The sequence below is a fragment of the Phocoena phocoena genome, chromosome 4, assembly GCF_963924675.1.
Source record: "Phocoena phocoena chromosome 4, mPhoPho1.1, whole genome shotgun sequence".
Lineage (NCBI taxonomy): Eukaryota > Metazoa > Chordata > Mammalia > Artiodactyla > Phocoenidae > Phocoena > Phocoena phocoena.
The window spans coordinates 36,196,232-36,219,699 of record NC_089222.1 but is presented as its reverse complement, the minus strand read 5'-3'; the positions used below and the strand labels follow the sequence as shown (position 1 = coordinate 36,219,699).

The 23,468-nt window shown below is 38.3% G+C and overlaps 1 protein-coding gene across 1 annotated transcript in view; it reads right to left on the bottom strand.

The window, feature by feature from the left end:
• Nucleotides 1–5,377: 5,377 nt before the first annotated feature.
• MME (membrane metalloendopeptidase) overlaps nucleotides 5,378–23,468 on the bottom strand; it is a 91,570-nt gene continuing 73,479 nt past the window's right edge. Inside the window, exons 20-24 of the mRNA XM_065876794.1 lie at nucleotides 21,844–21,977; nucleotides 21,450–21,515; nucleotides 18,391–18,486; nucleotides 17,971–18,047; nucleotides 5,378–6,581 (exon numbers count right to left, since the gene is read on the bottom strand). Coding sequence (XP_065732866.1) covers nucleotides 6,482–6,581; nucleotides 17,971–18,047; nucleotides 18,391–18,486; nucleotides 21,450–21,515; nucleotides 21,844–21,977 — 473 coding nt within the window. The 3' untranslated portion in view covers nucleotides 5,378–6,481. The remainder of the gene's footprint in view (nucleotides 6,582–17,970; nucleotides 18,048–18,390; nucleotides 18,487–21,449; nucleotides 21,516–21,843; nucleotides 21,978–23,468) is intronic.

Below are 23,468 nucleotides of genomic sequence, written 5' to 3'. Positions count from 1 at the left end.
TGATAGTAAATTTATATAGATTTTGGACTTCAACATACCTTGATTTGGTCCCTTGTCATTTACTATCTTTGTGAATCTGGGCAAATCAGTTAACCTCTCTGAAACTCAAATTCACCATCTGTAAAATAGGAGTACTAACATTAACTCACAGGAAAGTTACATTACATGGAAACTTTATACAAACAACCTAAATCATGGGCCTTACTCACAATAAGTAAAATGTATTATTTCCTTCCTTCCCACCCTTTTTTATTAAAAACTTTTTTCTTAAAAATTAAATCTAAGTAAAATGCATGATATCTTCATTTTGGTCAAACAAAATTAAAATTGACACATTTGAAATTTAATATGCACAACGTAATCCAAACTGAGATGTTTTGCAAAGCTTTTAAGAAATATCTAGTATAATCTGGTGCTTTGGACATCTGTGTCTTTTCCTTTCTCTTCTAGGAATGGTGCTTTTCTTCTTTGGGGAAACTGCCCTTCTCCTACTCTGTAGGGGATCAATGATCATAATTTCTACAACTTTCTCACTTCCCCATGGCCTATTCACATGGGTAGGCATGTTTCCAAAATGGGCTAATTGGTTTTTCTCCAGGATTTGTCAAAGGTACTGCAGTTAGAAGCTGTGCTTCCCCTGGGAAGGAAGCAGAGAATCTTTGACCCTGTCATGTTTGACCAGCATGGCTTCCTTTTGGAGAAAGTCAACTGGCAATCATAAAGTAGACCACATGGAAAGAAGGCCCAGTTACTCTTACTTGCCCCAAATTCAGTTATGGGGATCAACACAATCTCCAGTTTTGGCTAAACTAGTATGAGTTTGATTGTAACCAAAGTCAAATATAAGCAGTGAATCGCCTAGAATTAGCTGTATCCTGCTCCCTCCTCCCTGATCCACCTCTAAACGTTAGCATCTGACCCCCAGGTAAATCATGGTGCCTACCAGGTGGAGCATTTAGGTCTGATCACTGTATAATTTACTGGTTTCTGTTTCACAGTCATAGACTGTATCCTTAACTTTTGTCAGTGTTTGGCAAATGCTAGGGTTTTGTATGGAGGGAGACCAATGGAAGAGTGTGGCCAGATCAGTTCATCCCTTTAGCATTTTCAGGGGTAGAAGAACCCAAACAGACCCCTCTAGAGTACATGCTCTGTTCTCACAGAACCACTTCGAGTAGTCAGTGGGAAGTCCGCCAAATCCCTTTGCCCTACGTTAAGCTGTGTGTATAAAAGCCACCCTATAAATCTGAGATCTGGTCTGTCGTGGGGTGGGGGAAGCTTCTGACCCAAATTCTCTGCCCTGAATTCCTTGAATCTAAGTAGACTGAGATACCAAAGTGAATAGCTTCTAAAATAAATCAACACAGCTTAAACCCAGGGAAGTTCTATTTCTCTTTTTTTTTTTTTTTTTTCGGTACGCAGGCCTCTCACTGTTGTGGCCTCTCCCGTTGCGGAGCACAGGCTCCAGATGCACAGGCTCAGCGGCCATGGCTCACGGGCCCAGCCGCTCCGCGGCATGTGGGATCTTCCCGGACCAGGGCACGAACCCGTGTGCCCTGCATCGGCAGGCGGACTCTCAACCAGTGTGCCACCAGGGAAGCCCCTCTATTTCTCTTTTTGGTCAACTTTTCCATCATTCCCTCCCTTCCATCTTTTCTCCCATACTTCCTATTTTCTTCCAAATGACATTTTAAAAATGGTTCTTAAAATGTACTCTTTTCACATTATAGAAATATTTAAAATTCAGGAAAAAAGGGAAATAAGAATCACCTGTAATATGACCAGTCAGAGATATTCCCTATTAATTTTTCGCATATATTCTTCCAACTCTTCTCCTGTGCAACAGTATTTTAACATGAGTGATATCATTATGCATACTCAGCACTATGTCCTTTTCATATTTTCTTTGAACAAATCTAAACATTCTCTGCTGTTTAGTTTTTTCTTTGATATCATGGATAAAGCTGCTGTGACCATCTTGCCATTACATCTTTGACGACATACTGTAGGGAACACAGAGCTTGGATAGCATGTGTGTTGAAGGATTAACACCAAGGTAATCGATAATCCAGGTACTTGACCCCATTTTCGTCTTCTGGATGTAGAGTAAACTTTCAGGATGCATTATAATTTGAGATGATCAAGTCAGAAATGACAGCAAGTGTACTTACAGAGGTGGAATCAGATGTTAATATGCCTGATAGACCTGAAAAAATTGTTAGTTTTGGCTAGAAAGGAAATCCAGAAGTATAAAAATTAGTCACAATGGCTGAACTTCGTCTTTCTTCACTGCCTAGGATGAGAGCTCAACCTTGTTTCCAGCAAGAGCCAATGCTCATTCTTCTGCCAGACTTCACTTGCACAACCTAGAGGATCTGCTTGATCAAATAAAATAGAAGCAAGTTTGGCTATAAGGATGAAAACGCTAGTGGAGTTTCTCACTGTTTTAGAGGAAATGCAAAAAAAAAAAAAGTTGCAATTAAGACAACACTGTTAAAGAAGAGATCAGAATGCGATAAACACGTGCCACTTGGACACCAGCCACATGTGGCGCCTCTCTTCACCTGATCAACCAAAAGTCAAGTCCCTCAGTCCAGGCACAGCACGAAAACAGTTTTGGCTCCCGCCTAAGTCATCTGATTATGCCTGTGATTCCCTATAGCACTTGGCCGCCTTTTTTTCTTAACTTTTGAAAACAAATCAGATCAGAAAACTGTGGTATCTTTGCAAGAATGGGGTGGTGAAAACAAGAAAATATTGGTCAAATAGTTTCTATCATTCTTGTTTTTAAAATAAATTTATTTATTTTATTTTTGGCTGCGTTGGGTCTTTGTTGCTGTGCACGGGCTTTCTCCAGTTGCAGCGAGCGTGGGCTATTCTCTGTTGCGGTGCGCGGGCTTCTCACTGCGGTGGCTTCTCTTGTTGCAGAGCATGGGCTCTAGGCATACAGGCTTCAGTAGTTGTGGCGCACGGGCTTAGTTGCTCCGTGGCATGTGGGATCTTCCCAGACCAGGGCTCGAACCTGTGTCCCCTGCATTGGCAGGAGGACTCTTAACTGCTGCACCACCAGGGAAGCCCTATCATTCAGTTTTAAAAGATTCAATTTGAAGCTAGCAGGAAGTGTAAGGTTACAGACATAAAAGCTCCATTTGGCCTTAACATTTTTCAAGACATAAATGCTGTGAGGATTTACATGGGGGGTGGTGGGGTAGGAGGGATGGTGGTGGGGAGGCTGGAACAGAGCCGACTAGGAATAAAAGCAATAGTATGAAAAATATTTGTTTTTATTTTTAAGACTGGAACCTGATAAAACTTCCTGATTTTCCATCTTTGGCAGGGTGGAGTCTTATTTCCAAACTAACAGTTATCGTCTACTTGGAGAACTACATCTGGGACAACAGGAATGATAAAGCCTTTTGAGGCAACTCTAACAACAGCACAGACCCAATCTCGATGAAACTTTGGTCTTTGTTCTTTGGATTATAATGTGGTTTAATTGGACTCAGACATTTACATGGGAGTTCTGAGATTATTTTATCCAATGGGTCTTAACTGGGGAATAGATTAAGACAGCACTGGATGTATTCTCCCTCTCTTACTAAGAACTACTAACAAAACCTAATTCTCTTTATTTCAGGTGGGGAAAGCAGAGGCCCAAGAGAAGATATCAAATGCCCAAGGTCACTTTGTCATTAGTGGCAGAATCAGATTAGAATAAGAAAAGACTCTTCTCCCAGGATAGTGTCCTTTCCACCTTGCACTTAGAATTTACATAGACAGTGCAGCATGGAGCAGACACCTTACCACTGATGTTGCCAAGAACATTTCTATCTTCATCCCTGAGTGACATCAGCTCCCAACCCTTGGTGTCTCAGCTTATTAACTCTTTTCTTGACCCAGAGTCGGGCATGGTTAGACTTAACGTGTGAGATCATTACAGATAGGTTTTAACTGATGGGATAACACCAAGTGATTGGGAGTGTTTATGAGAGACCATGACGTCCCATACAACTCAACAACTGTGCCACGTATACTTAGTGACGGCTGCACGTGTGAGGGCAGGGGAGGTATTGGTATTCTGACTTTGGTCTAGCCCTTGGCCTCAGAAAGTCTTGTATTTCTAGAGATAAAAGATCCAGGCACTGGAGAAACTTTTTTTTCCAGAAAACTTCACTCAAATTATTTCATAAGGATGGGAGCCGGATGTTTTATAGAGCTGGCAGTGGGGAGTCTAGTGCCTTTTTATAATCTGTACTAGTCACTCTTCAGTTCTGGTTCTTCAGCTGCTCTGACAGGATGGAAATTAAATAATTCAGAGATAGCTTTTCTCTTCAGCACTGGATGCTCCAACTATTAATACTACTTAGGAATGTCTTAAGTTTACTTTAAGGAAATATACACATAAGTATACTTTGAATTATCCACAATAAAGGTGGTAGTGATAAAGGAGAAAAAGATAAAGTTTTATCCATGAATAGCTTGAAACTGTATTTTCAATATTTATAATAATTTTAGGAAGGATTTGTGGAAATTAGTCCATTAAAACCTCAAGTACATAAAGATGATAATACACAAGGATGTTCATAATTGCACTATTTGTAACAGCCCCAAACTGGAAACTCCTCAAGTGGATCAACAATGGAAGGGATGAATTGTAGTATAGTCACACACAACAGAATAGTGTTCAGCAATGAGAACAAAGAATCCACAATCACATGCAACAATACAGATGAATCTCACAAACAGAAAGCTGAGTGAAAGAAGCCAGACGCAAAAGAATACACGCTGAATGATTCTCTTTACATAAAAGACAAAAACAGGCAAAACTAATGGATGATATTAGAAGTCAGGACAGTAGTTGTCCTTGGAAGAGTGAAGTGATAGTTGCGAGAAGGGGCTTCTATGGCGCTAGCAATGTTCTGATTCTCAGAAGTCCTGGTTACAGGGACATGTTCAGTGGGAGAAAGTTCATTGAGCTGTACACTTATGTTTTTAAATTTTGGTATATATGTTATATTTTAACACCATTTTAAAAAAACATGTAAATGGACATTTTTCAAGAGGCAGGAAAACCAACACTCATATTTTGGATGTTCCTTCATTTTCATGCTTTGTTAGGAAAAATAAGGATTTTGGACTCCTTTTGTAAAATATTAATCAAGTAATGAAACGAACTAAACTTGCAAACAGGACAGGAAAACAGAACATAAAAGCCTTGAGAGCTGAGTTGCTATCAGGGACTAGACCTCCCCCTCCCAGAACTCTAGGTGAGTTAGAATTTTAGAAGCCAGTCCATTGGATGTGTAGAAGCCTCTCATTTCTATCCAGAAATGCGCTTTCCAAAGCTAGATGGCTGGCACAATAAGCTTAGTGAGTAATGGGTTCACAATTTCAATTTATTATCAAAATATTTCCATCAGATGACAAACCTGAAAAGATAAGGAGATGCAGAGCTACATAGATGCAGTTTTGCCCTTTTATCATGGCCACCTTCAGGGACAGATTTAATCCTGAAAATCCTGCTTGTAAACCACAACTCTTAAGTATCTTTAGACCACTGTCCAATGGCAACTTTTAACCCAAAGTTTGTGCTTAAAGCTTTTCATCAATATGATTTATAAGTTTAAAAAGTCTCAAATCTTCATCTGTACATCACTTTACAGATCTTGGTTCATAACTATTTATCTTGGTCTGAAGCTTCAATATTCAATGATTACCTATAATAACAATTCCTTAGTCATAAGTGTAGTTAATAATTAAATATAAAAATTATTATTTACACATTACTACAAATCTCTTAAAAAGACCAAGTTTTGAGAGAGAGAGAACAAGAAATTGCTTAGAAAATTGCAGGGAGCCTCAAGAATCTCATTATCAGTCAAAGCAGGTACAACAAAAAACAGTTTTAGACACTCATTTTTGCCCTAAGAGTACTTAAAATACAATGCTCTCAGAATGAGTAACTGATGACTGGCAAAATTAGATTAAAACTACTTTAAGGGCCAAGGCCCCAATATGTATAAGAATTCTTTGGAAGAGTTTTGAAGGAGCATAAATTTTGCAAATAAAAGAAAAAATAAGTACATTGGCAACAGGTTTTTAACTCTCACGTCACTGCTGTGCTTTTGGTGCCAACTGAATTCTTCCACCTCTTCTTTCTCCCTGTGATTAGAAATGCCGGTCTACATCAAGAGAAAACATCAAACTGGCAGATCATATGAGAAACAGCAATGAATGGCAATATTCTCTTTAGAGATTAAGCATTATTTATACAGTGAGAAGTGATTGATTTGATAGGCATTAGACCTCTCCTCCCTCCACATTTTTCCAGAGTAACCTAGCTTCATTTTTATTGCTCTCATCCCCGTGAACTACTTCCACGTAATCAGTGACCTCTCTGGTCCTTTTTCTCTCAGATAGAGTTCCCCATTTCTGTGATGTGGGCAAGTCTAGCCAAGGACTGCACCGCTTCTTCTGAAGATTACCAAACCCTGCATTTCTTTTCTGGATTCATGTACGAGTTCTTGTGGCAATGAAAGGCTTCTGAAAACTCAGGAGAGTTCTGCAAAGTCCCAATAATCCTGTGAAACAAACAAAAGTCACCATCAGCATTTGATACTCATGTCCATACCATGCAGGAGCTCTACAGAACTTTTTTTATGTAGGCCAGCTGTGTAGGTTTGGAACTTTCAGTTTAAAAGGAAATTTAAAAAGAAAACAAACAAAATAACAACTGGTAGAATGAGCCCTTTCCTTTTCATTAACAGAATGTTTAAATGGAGAGGTAGCAAACTACAGGAGTTAAAAGCAGATTTTGAAGACAGATGGCATGGTTTGAATCCTGGTTATGAGTCGTATTTATTTAGCTTCTCTGTGCCTCAGTTTCCTTTTCAGTAGAATGCATATAATAATATTACCTGCATCTTAGGCTTGGTAGGGGGAGTCAATTTATAAACACTCTATATGTGTTTGTAAGACAAGTGAATAATTCATGTTTGGAATTGCAGTTATTTTAAGAATTTGGTTAAAGAATAAAATTATTATTTCTTACTGTATCTTGAAAGGCCTCACACAATAACTTTCAATATAATAGACTTTAAATAGATATTTAATAGGGAAGATAACAATTATTTTCTTTTTTCCCAAAAGAACCCCATAGATATCAGAAACTGGATTCAGCCTGAAAGGGCTGGCAACATGTCAATTTCCTCTTAACTCTAACCCCAATAGGCAAAAACAACACTGTCCAGCCCACTACTGGCACCAAGCAGCATTTGAGGGACAGACAGGTCAGTACAGTGATGCAGAGGTGATGTTTTCCCATCAACCCTGAACCAGCTCCTTCCCTTCTCTTCCCACTGGGACCATCCCATCTCAGCCACCTTGGGCTTACTGAGATCTCCCTACATGGTAGATGTGTGGACATGTATACATCCTAGCGTTTCTCTCCCCTCTGACCCCTTCTCCACACAGCAGTCAGAGTGAGCTTTAAAATTTAAATCAAGTTCAGTCATTCTCTTACTTAAAACCCTCCAGGGGCTTGAAGGATATTCAAACTCCTCTCCACGGTCCCCAGCATCCTTATGGCTCCAGCCTACCTTCCAGGCCTCCTCATGGTCTGTCTCTCCTCCGGTTCCTCATGAAGCTCAAACTACACAGACTCACTTTCCATTATGCAAACTCGCCAAGCTCTTGTCCTCTTCTGGACCTGCTGTTCCTGCCAACCACACTGCCTGCAAAGTTACTCCCTAGTGCCTACACGGCTAACTCCTTCTCAGCCTTCATGCCGCTGCTTCAACACACCTCCTCAGAGGTCTTCTTGGAATACAGTCCACGTGAGTCTCTCCCACCTGTGCTAGCCTGTCACAGCACTTATCACGATGTGCAATGACTTTTCTCTCCTTCTTTACTTCCCGACATACTCTCTACACTATAATCTCCATGAGGACAAAATACTGTGTATACCTTGTTCCCGGCTGCACTGCCAAAGACCAGCACAGTGCTTTGCTTATTGCAGGACTCCGGAAATAATGAATGAGCCCGTCACCTGGCCATGGTGATTATATGCAGAGAGTAACAGGGCATTACGAAGAAAAATACTGCTCAGTGTTTTTGGTTTATTTGCTACTGTGGACCAACCAGAGAGAGGAAGAAAGCATTTCCTTTCCCTATCTCCATTCCACGTCGAATTTCTAAAAGTTCTCCTTCCTACTGTGTCATCCATCACCACATCAGCTATTTCTCAAACCCCACTATCCTTCAGGGAGGAAAACTTTTTTGGTTGTATGTTTTTGAGGACTCCTAGAGGAGTCTTAAAGATGGAAAGGAATCTCTCTGGTATGAAGGGCTGGGGGTTGAAGTTGGGGAGGGTAGAGCAGAAGAATTTACATCTATTCGTCCACTGGCTGGAGAGGGAGAAGACTGGCCTCCCCAAGACTGAAGAGGGGCCCAGTAAAGGCAGGTTATATGAATGACAAGGACGTGCCTGTCACTGTGAGCAGGGCCCCGAGAGGACTTCTGATAGGATGGTACGTGGCTGTCGAGGAGGCTGAACGTCCAGAGGGGCAGTTCTTGCCTCCCTTGACCGTGACCAATGGAAGGAAATGGAGCCACCCGACTTCAGATAGGGCGATCAGACTGCAAGGATGTCAGCACCCATCGCAGGCTGGGAAAGGAGGTTATTCCCTAATTTCTAGGCTCATGAGATGCCTTTGGATTCCAGTATAACCCTAGAAAGGAGTACACTGAAAATGACTGAAATTAAATTTCTCACCTCTTGGCTTCGGGTGGGAGCCTAGAGTTTGAATTAATTTGATTAATAATAATAATAATATGTCATTTCTTACACCTGAAAGTTCGAACAAGTTCACTTGATACATGGTCAAAGTGATCATATATGTAAGAATATAAAGATTTTAGACATCGGGGATTTATATTAGTAACTTTAAGGTTCTAGGCTCACAGACTCTGAGTTACAGTGGTGCTTTGATTCATTTAATCTGATCCTCTTCCTACATTAGGAAGCCCTATACACTGGCTGAGGGACAGTATTCTGGTGGTCTGACTGTTCCTCTAGCTGGGGAGCAAGCTCCCTGATGGACAGGGTAAGCATTTGAGGGTCGTTGGCTGAAAGAGCTGCTTTTTCTTTTGTTTTTTACTTTATTAACATTTTTTCAAGGGATTGTTGTCTTAGATATCACCGTATGGAGATAAGTACTTCAGTAAAAATGTCCAAACCCAAGACTTAATTCTGCATTTCTCTTAAAAATATTAAAGAAATTAAAAAAAAAACACAAACCTTAAAACAAGAAAGTCTTCACAAGACACCATTGGGATTTGGCCATGCAGCAACACCCAAACTAATGCACACTCAGCCCTCTGTCTCCATTCCAGCTCCTCTCTTTCCATCCAAAAACTTCCATTTAGATAATATGATTCTGAATAATTAGGTCAACAACGTACCAAGGCTTCACTTATTTTCCTAGGACTCTAATTAGTGTTTCATTGTTTATAACATCAAATCTTTGGATGGATGACATAATCTATTTCAAAATGTGGATACATTACTAAAGTGAATCCCTTCACTAAGAGTGGGATCATAATTCGTTTTTAAATGAATTTCATGCTATATGAAAACTATGTAGTTTTTGTGTTGTGTTTATAATAACAGAATATAATAAAAGTTTTTACTGATAATTTCCTAGAGTAAGTTACTTGAAATTTTTACTTTAATATATAAAATATATACTGCTGCTGTTTTATCATACTACTGCTATTTATTCCCATGGCAAATAATCACTTGTATTGAAAATACCTAAGATATGTGGAGCTGAACATCATGTAACCAACAATGAACTTATATCTGACTACTCCTGCTTGAATTTAACTGTTTTTTTTTTCTTTTTCATTACTGAATGAGCATTTTACAATTAATGAGTTCTCTGACAATCTTTTGCTACGTCTCTTAAATAAACAACTAGGCTACAAGGTTAACCAGCTTCATTCATGAGTAAACTGTCCAATTTTTATCATTAACTGATGTTCAGGATTCTTTTAAAGTAAGGTCACATTGGTCTACACATGTTCCTCTATAAATTCATGAAGAAATAAATGCCTGAATAGATTCCCAGGTATGGGCTAAAGATTAATAAGTGCTAATAGAAATTCTTCAAGGCCCACCAAAATCCACACCATTTATAAAATGTCAGAAACCAATGTTAATATTTAAGGTAAATGGAGGAAACATCAGTATTTCAAAGAGGGTTTAGCTTAGGCATGCTAAATCATAGAATAATAAGGAACAAAATAGCCATATTACTTTAAAATGTCTAAATAAAACACTAGAAAGAATATATTTTTAAAGTATTGGATATTAAGCTGTGGAAAACATTTCTAGCATTATTAGTGGCGTAGGTTCTATAAAGTGTCCTTTATTCTGACTGGAAGATGATCTCAAGCAATATAGGTATCTAAATTAGCACCATCCTATTTAGGTAGCAGACATTGATATCACTTTGTCTATTAGGACTTACTTTAAAAAATTACCAGTGACTTCCATGGTGGTGCAGTGGATAAGAATCTGCCTGCCAAGGCAGGAGACATGGGTTCGAACCCTAGGCCAGGAAGATCCCACATGCGGCAGAGCAACTAAGCCTGTGCGCCACAACTACTGAGCCTACACTCTAGAGCCCATGAGCCACAGCTACTGAGCCCTCATGACACAACTATGGAAGACCGCGTGTGTACAGCTTGTGCTCCGCAACAAGAGAAGCCAGCATGATGAGAAGCCTGCACACCGCAACGAAGAACAGCCCGCGCACTGCAACGAAGAGTAGCCCCCACTTGCCACAACTAGAGAAAGCCTGCACAACTAGAGAAAGCCTGCACATAGCAACAAAGACCCAACGCAGCCAAAAATAAAAATAAATAAATTTATTTATTTAAAAAAGTGATCAGACCCTTATATCTTATACAGAAATATTATATCTATACACCATGATCAAGTGGGGTTTATCCCAGGAATGCAAGGATTCTTCAATATATGCAAATCAGTCAGGGATACACCATATTAACAAACTGACGGAGAAAAACCATATGATCATCTCAATAGATGCAGAAAAATCTTTTGACAAAATAATTCAACACCCATTTATGATAAGAACCCTCCAGAAAGCAGGCATAGAGGGAAATTACCTCAACATAATAAAGGCCGTATATGACAAGCCCACAGTCAACATCATTCTCAATGGTGAAAAGCTGAAACCATTTCCTCTAAGATCAGGAACAAGACAAGGTTGTCCACTCTCACCACTATTATTCAACATACTTTTGGAAGTTTTAGCCACAGCAATCAGAGAAGAAAAAGAAATAAAAGCAATACAAATCGGTAAAGAAGAAGTTAAGCTGTCACTGCTTGCAGATGACATGATACTATACATAGAGAATCCTAAACATGCTACCAGAAAACTCCTAGAACTAATCAATGAATTTGGTAAAGTAGCAGGATACAAAATTAATGGACAGAAATCTCTGGCATTCCTATACACTAATGATGAAAAATCTGAAAGAGAAATTAAGGAAACACTCCCATTTACCACTGCAACAAAAAGAATAAAATACCTAGGAATAAGCCTACCTAAGGAGACAAAAGACCTGTATGCAGAAAACTGTAAGACCCTGATGAAGGAAACTAAAGATGATACAAACAGATGGAGAGATGTGCCATGTTCTTGGATTGGAAGAATCAACATTGTGAAAATGACTATACAATCCAAAGCAATCTACAGATTCAATGCAATCCCTATCAAACTACCAATGGTATTTTTCACAGAACTAGAACAAAAAATTTCACAACTTGTATGGAAACACAAAGGACCCCAGATAGCCAAAGCAATCTTGAGGAAGAAAAACGGAGCTGGAGGAATCAGGATCCCGGACTTCAGACTATACTACAAAGCTACAGTACTCAAGACAGTATGGTACTGGCACAAAAACAGAAAGATAGATGAAGGAAACAGGATAGAAAGCCCAGAGATAAACCCACACACCTATGGTCACCTTATTCTTGATAAAGGAGGCAAGAATATACAATGGAGAAAAGATAGTCTCTTCAAGTGGTGCTGGGAAAATTGGACAGCTACATGTAAAAGAATGAAATTAGAACACTCCCTAACACCATACACAAAAATAAACTCAAAATGGATTAAAGACCTAAATGTAAGGCCAGACACTATCAAACTCTTAGAGGAAAACATAGGCAGAACACTCTATGACATAAATCACAGCAAGATCCTTTTTGACTCACCTCCTAGAGAAACAGAAATAAAAACAAAAATAAACAAATGGAACCTAATGAAACTTAAAAGCTTTTGCACAGCAAAGGAAACCATAAACAAAATGAAAAGACAACCTACAGAATGGTAGAAAATATTTGCAAATGAAGCAACTGACAGAGAACTAATCTCCAAAATTTACAAGCAGCTCATGCAGCTCAATATCAAAAAAACAGACAACCAAATCCAAAAATGGGCAGAAGACCTAAACAGACATTTTTCCAAAGAAGATATACAGATGGCCAACAAACCCATGAAAGAATGCTCAACATCACTAATCATTAGAGAAATGCAAATCAGAACTACAATGAGGTATCACTTCACACCAGTCAGAATGGCCATCATCAAAAAATCTAGAAACAATAATTGCTGGAGAGGGTGTGGAGAAAAGGGAACCCTCTTGCACTGTTGGTGGGAATGTACATTGATACAGCCACTATGGAGAACAGTATGGAGGTTCCTTAGAAAACTACAAATAGAACTACCATACCACCCAGCAATCCCACTACTGGTCATATGCCCTGAGAAAACCATAATTCAAAAAGAGTCATGTGGGCTGCCCTGGTGACGCAGTGGTTGAGAATCTGCCTGCCAATGCAGGGGACACGGGTTCGAGCCCTGGTCTGGGAAGATCCCACATGCTGCGGAGCAACTAGGCCCGTGAGCCACAACTACTGAGCCTGTGCCTCTGGAGTCTGTGTTCTGCAACAAGAGAGGCCGCGATAGTGAGAGACCTGCATACTGCGATGAAGAGTGACCCCCACTTGCTGCAACTAGAGAAAGCCCTCGCACAGAAACGAAGACCCAACACAGCCAAAAATAATTAATTAATTAAGACCACATATTAAAAAAAAAAAAAGAGTCATGTGCCACAATGTTCATTGCAGCTCTGTTTACAATAGCCAGAACATGGAAGCAACCTAAGTGTCCATCAACAGATGAATGGATAAAGAAGATGTGCCACATATATACAATGGAATATTACTCAGCCATAAAAAGAAATGAAATTGAGTTACTTGTAGTGAGGTGGATGGACCTAGAGTCTGTCCTACAGAGTGAAGTAAGTCAGAAAGAGAAAAACAAATACTGTATGCTAACACATATATATGGAATTTAAAAAAATGGTTATGAGGAACCTGGGGCTGTAAAGGAATAAAGACGCAGATGTAGAGAATGGACTTGAGGATGTGGGGATGGGGAAGGGTAAGCTGTGACAAAGCGAGAGAGTGGCATGGACATATATACACTACCAAATGTAAAACAGATAGCTAGTGGGAAGCAGCCGCATAGCACAGGGAGATCAGCTCGGTGCTTTGTGACCACCTAGAGGGGTGGGATAGGGAGGGTGGGAGGGAGGGAGACGCAAGAGGGAAGAGATATGGGAACATATGTATATGTATAACTGACCCACTTTGTTATAAAGCAGAAACTAACACACCATTGAAAAGCAATTATACTCCAAGAAAGATGTAAAAAAAAAATACTACTATGCAGGCACAAAGACACAACGTGTGAAAAGCGTAGTGTTTTGTACATGCTAAGTTTTCAATAAATTTTACTTATCATTATTAAAAAAAAAAGTGTCATGTACCACAGTGTTCATTGCAGCTCTATTTACAACAGCCAGGACATGGAAGCAACCTAAGTGTCCATCGACAGATGAATGGATAAAGAAGATGTGGCACATATATACAATGGAATATTACTCAGCCATAAAAAGAAATGAAATTGAGTTATTTGTAGTGAGGTGGATGGACCTAGAGTCTGTCCTACAGAGTGAAGTAAGTCAGAAAGAGAAAAACAAATACTGTATGCTAACACATATATATGGAATAAAAAAAAATGGTTATGAGGAACCTGGGGCCGTAAAGGAATAAAGACGCAGATGTAGAGAATGGACTTGAGGACGTGGGGAGGGGGAAGGGTAAGGGTAAGATGGGATGAAGTGAGACAGTGGCATGGACATATATACACTACCAAATGTAAAATAGCTAGCTAGTGGGAAGCAGCCGCATAGCACAGGGAGATCAGCTCGGTGCTTTGTGACCACCTAGAGGGGTGGGATAGGGAGGGTGGGAGGGAGACGCAAGAGGGAGGAGATATGGGGATACATGTATATGTACAGCTGATTCACTTGTTATAAAGCAGAAACTAACACACCACTGTAAAGCAATTATACTCCAATAAAGATGTTAAAAAAAGAAATATTATATCTGAATAACTTTAGAAACACATTTATAGATCATATAGTAAATATTATCATAACAACCGTTCCCTGAAGTGACTGTAGACAGCTAACAGAAGCTGGATTTCCAAAATGAAGTCATTTAAATTTCTAGAATATCATAAGGAAACGGCTTTGCTTTAAATACTAAAGTTTTAGAAGTTTATTTTAAAGTACAAAAAACTTCAGTTAGGAAGAATAAAATAATCATACCTTAGACCTAACATGGTTTTATAGATTCAGCTTTATATGGTTTTATAGATTCTTTACAGTTATACTTTGCCTTTTGCTTTTGATACTGTGGTTATTTAAGCATAAGGTTACAAAATCGCCCTTTGTTTCAGAAATGTTTCTACAGAAACCACCATACACAAGTTTTCAATAGCAACTCAATGTCTATTAGTTTTTAAGGTTCTTTAAAAAACTGTGTTTTACTTTGTATAGCCAGGAAGCAGCCTGTTTCCAAAACTAAGTGTGACCTCAACCTTTTGCCAAGGAAATCCCTTTACATCCAGAGAAAATAATAATTTCCTTGACAAAACGTTGGCATTCCATTTACCCTTTTAAAAAATCAACACATACTTCTCTTATTATGAATGAAAAATGGTCAAAGAGGCATCTTTTGGACCAGAACAAAGAAAATAAAAGTTACAAATAATTCTACATGTTTCTAATAAAATACTTTTTTCAATTTAAAATTGGGGGTAGAAAACAATTACATATTTACCTACATGATCACTTAACCAGTGATCAGTTACTGACATTTTGAGCTATGCAGACATAAGAAATGAGGGGAAAAAAAAAAAGCCCTTAACTGTCAGCTAACATGGAATGTTGCAAAATCCATATACTTTATTCATAGGAACTCTTATCCTGTTCGTATCTCTCTCATGTAAAAGTAATTAAAGTACTAATTTTCAAACACATGTATGTAATAGGCACTTCATATATATTAACATTAATCCTCCTAGCAGCTCTCATGATAATTTAATCCTCACTTTATATATCAAGAAATTGAGACCCAGAGGTTAAGGAATAGCTCATAAACAGCAGAGCCATTGATGGAACTCAAGGGTTTCTTACTTCAAAGCTTGCATTCATTTTTTACCATAAAGTATAATGATACTTTTTCTGAGCTAATTGGAATGGAAGAATGGCACAGTTGAATGCAGGCAATACCTTAACAAGAAAGAGAACTAGGGAAGAGACAAACAAATAGAAAAACTCTAATAAAAAAATAAACTGAAAAGTCAAGAAAATCACCATTAATGGCTCTGTAGCGTAGGAATAAATAACTCCACATGTTATAGCTTCTGAGGCTTTCACTAACCTAATAAACAGTGAAACTATAAGTAATAGTCATAACAGAAGTCTGTGTCATCAAAAAAAGAAAACTTAGGTTTTCTTCAGGATACTGTGTTAATAAGGCAGGAAGTTAGAAAAGTTATTTTAAACAGAGAAATTTTAATCCACGGGTTAAGATAAAAATGTTAATACTCAAGAGACAAATGTTAGCTGTCAAAAATTAATGTGCCACCTCTTGTTCTCTGAGGATGCCAGATGTAGAAGGTACTATATTATTTAAATTCACCTAGGCTTTTTATGGATATATGTTTTGGTTCATGAGGATATGTAGGGCAGAGCTTTGACAAATTAGATTGTTATTGTCATTTGTGTGAGCTTATAAATACTCTGTTATCCTCAGATTGTTAGATCTTAACCTCTGAAACTTTAGTAAGGAAAAAGACAACTTTAAAAAATTAAAGCTATTGAATCATTGTTGTACACCAGGAATTAACATGGTGTTGTAAGTCAATTATACTCAAAAACAAACACACTCAGAGAAAACGCTATCAGATTTGTGGTTACCAGAGGTGGGAGGTGGGGAGGAGGGGAATTGGATAAAGGTAGTCAAAAGGTACAAACTTAAGGTACAAACTTCCAGTTATAAGATAAATAAGTACCAGGGATGTAATATACATGATACATATAATTAACACTGCTGTATGTTATATATGACAGTTAAGAGAGTAAAACCTATGAGTTCTCATTACAAAGAAAAAATGCTTTTTTCGTCTAATTTTGTATCTATATGAGATGATGGATGTTCAGTAAAGTTATTATGGTAATCACTTCATGATGTATGCAAGTCAAACCCTTATGCTGTACCTCTTAAACTTATACAGTGCTGTATGTTAATTATCTCAATAAAACTGGAAGAAAAATTTTAAAAAGAAAAATTAAAACTAAAAGTTACAAAACCATAATGACAATTGATCCAGGGACTATCGTTGCTCATTACCAAAAAAGAAGCTCATTTGTATATCCTAGCAAGACTAAATTTAGCTTGTACTATACATATAATAGGCGTACAATAATCAATTGTTGAGTGAATGAATTTTGAAAAAACTGCTAAGGCAAACACCAAATGATGATGATGATGATACTAGAACAAGCTGAGAAAATTCTTTAATTTTAAATGTGCTATTTTATTGTTTCACAATTGCATGAGTTTTTTCCCCAGGAGTGAATAATCTGGGCAGTATGTTCATATCTATTTTAGGAAGATCTTTTAAAATTGGCCCGTTAGTTTTCTTTTGCTCTCAAACTCTGTTTTCCAACAAACCTACAAAATTTTTAACTGGTTTTTCACACACTCATGCCTGAGAGGTGCTGCTGTTGATCAATGAATCAGTGATGAAGATTTTAGTGCCTGCGGAAGAGGTAGGAATTAGGAATTCAGTACTAAAATAGATACCTGCGGGTCTAGAATTTGACATTCAAATGCTGGTTGCTTGATTCTCTTTCAATCCAGTATTCTCTTAGGTTTTCTGATTTGGGATGGATTTTAGATATCTTATAACTCAACTTTCCACTCTGCACAGAATTTTTCTCCAGCATCCCTAGCAGATTGTTCTCTGACCTCTCCTTCATGGTACTCTCTCCTGGAGCTTTGGGGATAACTTTGCTCCAAAGTTATTAGAGGTTGGGACCTCTAATTACTGGAAAGTTTCTCTCTGTGTTGAATGGAAATCTTTCTTTGGAACAGCTACTCATTGGTTCTAGGCCTAAGCCTTTTGCAACCTCTTAGAAATGTCTCTCTAGCTTTAAATAGAGCCACTCTTCCGAGGTGACATCTTTGTTGGAATTCATCAAGCACTGGACCTAGGTCACATATATTCTGAGGATAACAACAGTCACGGCTATGCTTGTGTAAACATGACATTTATCTTGAAGTGTTCTGTTACTCCTTTCTGAGACCCTCAAAAAGAAAAAAGAGAAAAAAAAAAGAAGGAAAAAGAAAAGTACTGGATTTCCAAATTTTACAGAATCATCGAGTTAGAAAAAACCCTCCAAATTTGAAATAATGGAGCCAATATTGGAGCACCTCAACAGATATTCATAACCACGCACCTAAAATTGCCTGGACTGTGCACATCTGTTTTAATGGAGTTGACTGCATACTCTGGCCTATAGGTCCCACACCACACCTAGGGACAGAAATAGAAAAAAGAAAGCAGCATGCTTAGGTTCCATCAAGGATTATTTGTTTGGGTAATCTGGAGGAAAAGCAAACTTCCTATCGCAAAAATTAAATTGGAATTCTGCATTCCTCAACCAATTACTCTTCAAATAATGTTCAATAATAGGCAGCCAGGAACATAATTATCATTAATACAGTCTGATGGTCTGTTACACACAATGAAAGTTAGTCAATCAAATGCTCTGCCACAATTGATTAAAACGAGAAAACTCAGTATGCAATATCTAACTTACTATGAAATTATAACTCAAGATGATTTTCATATCTATCAATTAAGAAAGATACAATACCTGGGCAAAGTTCAAGAAGAACAGTTGTTTGTGATTTAGGTCAAGTCCAGGAAGTAATTTTTCTTCACCATGCTTTTTAACATAATTTTGATAGGCCTAGGCAGTTAATGAAAGAGAAACATGATGTTTATAATTTCCAAATTTATATATAAATCTATGCAAAGATCATGTAACCAAGTAATTAAACTTTTATATCAGAATCACCATAATAATATATTTAGTTATGGCAACCTACAAGTATTTAATGGATTAGAAAGAAAACTAGTATTTACTTACAAATGCTCTGAAAAGAACAAGATTAATGACTAACAGATGATAAAAGCCTAGCATATGTCAGATGATCAGCAAATGTTAGCTGAATGAATGGATGACTTAAATAGTGATGAAAAATTTATCTAAATGTTGTTATATAGATGGGTGAGTCTAGCCAGTTGGAAGAAAAGATTGCCAATGGAGTCTGTAATTACTGTACTTGGCCTGGTTACTACTCTCAGCAAAGGAGACTCACACCAGACTTCATATGAGTGATTCCTGACAAAAGTCAAGGGAGTCTCTTAACAGCCCTTAGAGGCCTAGCACCCTATGAGTCTAAGAATAAGGATGTGCAATTATTATGGCCCCCTGAAGACAGGGCAAAATAGATTGAACCTCAGTCACATTAAGAAAAAGGAATTTAGATTACTTGAACATCAGGAAATTTTCTTAATTCTTAAGGATCTATAGACACTATTGAAAAATGTAGTTTTCCTCTACTAAATACACTTAAGAAAAGGATTGACAACAAACTTTCTGAGATGTGTTAGTTTCAGTTTAATACAAAGAAGGGTGATGTTAGATACACAGAAGATATATTTCTTTTCTTCTTACTTGCCAGCAACATAGATTTATTGAGTCTGTAATGTGCAAAGATGCTGGGGATATGGGAAAGACTTGAGCCTACTCCTCTTAGGGAGCTCATAATCTAGCAGGGAGCATTACAAGTCAAGATTTCATATATAATAACATATTTGTACAATTGTAAGTTGCTTCATTATTATAAATCTGTACTTGTTCTACATGAGGATCTCCATGCAAGTACCCTTAACCCAGACTTAGGCTGAATTTTTACAGCAGTGATTCTCAATCTGGCTGCGTATTAGAATCACCATAGAGTTTAAAAGGCCCAATGCCTTCCACTTCCAGGCAAGATGGAGTGACAGGGACTGAATTTACCCTCCCACTGAAACGACCAAATGATAGACAAAATATATTAAACAATGGTTTGCATGACACTAGACATCAGGCAAAAAGGAAAGTCATCTCTGGGAGATGGTAAACAAATAAGAGGAGCCTTACGATTGCCCCAGCTTTTTGACTTGAGCATTTCCAGGCTACAAAATAGAGCAGGAAACCCCAGTGGGAGCCTGGCAGACTCCTTGAGAGGGTGAGGAGAAGGTGCTGAGAATTCAGGGACACCAAGGAAAGGGTAATGAAGAGGAGAAAGCTGCAGAGAAAGAGACTCTCAGAGATCAATGGCCCCTCGGGTATTCAGCTGAGTACCTGAGTATGCATGTGAGCAAACTCCCCAAGGCTACGGAAGAAACTACAGAAAAGGATTAGAGGTAAAAACGTCTGGTATCACACAAGACAAGAACGAAAGATTCACACTGTAGGTTCTTGCCTCAGCAGTGAAGAATAATTATCCCTAGACTGAGCACTACCCCAGACATGCCTAACAAATTGTAAAAGCAAGATCTAAAAGGACCAAGCCATTTCTGAGGAATTTAATGGCATCCTAGAATAAAGCTCAAGAATATTTAGAGGAAAACAAAAATATCCACCACCCAAAAAGGTAAAATGCACAATGTCTGGCATCTAGTAAAAAAATTTCCAAGTATTCAAAGAAGCAGTAATCTACCATCTCCCAGGACTTGGCTGGAACTCATTCTTTTGGAAACTTTGCAGCCAGAGTAATTTCCCAAGCCTCACACTTTGATCATCCAGCGTCACTGCCAAGTCACAGGCCCCACCAGTCAACTCTCCTGCATTGCTCTGATAATTTCCTCCTCCCCTCCAACCCAAACATCTCGATGGAGAACAAATAACCCTATATCCTCCCCCACTCCAATGAATATTCCATCCATTTTCATGTCAGTAGCCTAATTCTATCCTGTGGACACCTTGTACCCTGTATCCTCTCAAGTGGACTCTGTTTTTTCTCCCACATGTGGACTACCTCAGCATTGGGAAAACAGCTCAAAATCATGCTCACTCCTTGCTGCTTCCAAGACCATTATTCCTCCACTGTTTTGTGAAAACCCCTACTTTTTCTTGTGCACATAGTATCCACTAGACCATCTTTAATCCTTGTTCAAATCATCAAATAATGGCATATTTTATGGAGGGTGCAAAGCTGGATCTCCAGTACCAAGTGCCAAACACATAGTAAAGCCCTCAGAAAATATCGCTGAATGTTAAGAATGAAGGGAAGTCCAAATGAGATTCTAAGGGATGCTCCAACAATACACTCCTCTGAGTCTAATGGTTTACACCATTACAAGGCCACATGCTGGGACCATATCACTTCAGTCCCTCACTATCATTGTAATGGACTGTAGTTTAATATTATGCCTGTAGTTTATGTTGATTATTGTTCCCAAATACTTCTTCATCTGCCATGAAACTGAGGGTCATGCTCAGTACATCAATCAATGACTCTGAAATAAACCTTTCTATATACTATCTTTTCTAAAATAACTATTTCAGAGGTTATTTCTTAGAAAAATATCGCCTCCTCTGTGGAACTTGCTTATCTCAATTCTATCATTAAAATATTCTGTGTTTCCTTTTCTCCTTGGCTTCTTCAAAGCTTAGAGACTGGTATTGAGCTCAATCATATCAACTGTATTGCCCCTTCTGGTTAGCATATTTACAATCCCCTTTCTCTCTGTGAATTTTCCATTTTCTTGCCATCCATTTATTGCTTACATTATATGTCTTTTGCAAAAGGCTTTAAATGAGTGATTAAATATGATCAATATACACTCCAATCACTAAAAGGGGGAGAAAATATTACTCACTCTGTATGCTTGGCCAATACCACCATTATCAGCAATGTTTTCTCCTAGTGTGTTAATTCCATTGAGCTGTTAAAAAAAAAAAACACTTAAAGACCCTTAACTATGTTTGGATTGTTAAGAAAGCATCAATAGGGCTTCCCTGGTGGTGCAGTGGTTGAGAGTCCGCCTGCCGATGCAGGGGACACGGGTTCGTGCCCCGGTCTGGGAAGATCCCACATGCCGCGGAGCAACTAAGCCCGTGAGCCATGGCCGCTGGGCCTGCACGTCCAGAGCTTGTGCTCTGCAACGGGAGAGGCCGCAACAGTGAGTAGGCCCGCGTACCGCAAAAAAAAAAAAGCATCAATAATTCACTTAAGATTGAATATAACTTTTCAAGAGAATGCTGATGACATACATGCTGTCCACCTGCTAGGTCCCAGGAGAAGTTTCCATACTGGTACACCATGCATTGGGATTGGTCTTTAAAATTATTTGCAGACTGTTGAGTCCACCAGTCAACGAGGTCTCCATCCTTGTTAAAGTTTCTGCCTGGAATATATATTTATTTAACTAAAATGGGAACTTATTACAATTGCAATAAGATATCTTTAATTCAAAGTGCAAGGAATGAAATACCAGTATGTGAGAGAACATTAAACTGGACAGATGATGAGATAAACTGTTCTGCTTTCCCAACCAGAATTGATGAAACCCCGGCTGCTGGGACTCTCTTTGCTGATATGCCTTAGCATTAATCCAGGTATGTCACCCACTTGGCTGTTGATGTCTCAGCCAAGGCCATCAGACAAACACTCCTGAAATCATGACTTGCTTCTGTTGGATGGTTTTCACCTGAACCAAATCTGTTTAATTTGATGTTTTGAGATTGTAAAGATGTCAATATTTCACTCTGGCATTCATTTCATATCTCAAACCCTTCATTAGACATTGCAGACTCATAGTTTTGCTATACTTCAAGTACAAAGAAAAAGTCACCTTTTCTCCTGGAGCTTTTTTGCTAATTTTTTTTTTTTTACTTTTTATTTTATATTGGAGTATAGTTGATTAACAATGTTGTGATAGTTTCAGGTGTACAGCAAAGTGATCCAGTTATACATGTATCTATTCTTTTTCAAATTCGTTTCCTATTTAGGTTGTTACATGATATTGAGCAGAATTCCCTGTGCTATACAGTAGGTCCTTGTTGGTTACCCATTTTAAATATAGCAGTGTGTACATGTCAATCCCAAACTCCCTAACTATCCCTTCCGCCCAGCCCTTCCCCGTTGCTAATCTTAACTACATTGATCTTTCCCCTTTTGAGCTTTAGCAGCATTTATAGACGTTATATATTTGATACTTGATTTTATTATCTTTTAAACAGTTATCTATGATGTAGTGAATAAGAAAAGGGCTATAAAGACAAGCTACCTGAACCCTCATCCTGGTTCCACCAATTTCCAGTTTTGTAATTTTGAGCAAGTCTTATGTGCATCTATATTTTTCTGTTTGAAAAATGGAAATAGTATTAATACCTACCTGTGAAGTTTGTCGTATAGTTTGAGTTAACAGAAGCTTAGTTAAGTCCTTCCTGTCTCCTTTTCTTCCTCTGTCTCTCTGAAGTTGGATTAAGGCTTCATTATTTTCCCTCTACTGTTCTCTTGTTATTTTCTTTCCACTTGTGAATCGATCTTTGTTATAACTTCAACTACTACCTCTTTACATATTTTACATCCTTACTTCTTTTCCTCTCAAATTTCATTTCTAAAACTATTTTGCATTTTGGGCAGCATGTAAACATTTAATTGCCTACTGTTTTCAAGGCCCTGAACTAGGTAGTAGGTGCAAGATCCAGCAAAAAATATGTCTCTGACCACAAGCAGTTAAAAGTCCTGTGGGCACCTTACTTCATGAGTTTACATCTGATTTTTAAGACGTGGACTCTGCCCTCTAAAAGTCTAGAGAGATAAGACACAAACAATCATGAAATAAGACCAAACATTATCATTGGTGTTGACAAATATCACAATGTTTTCTCAA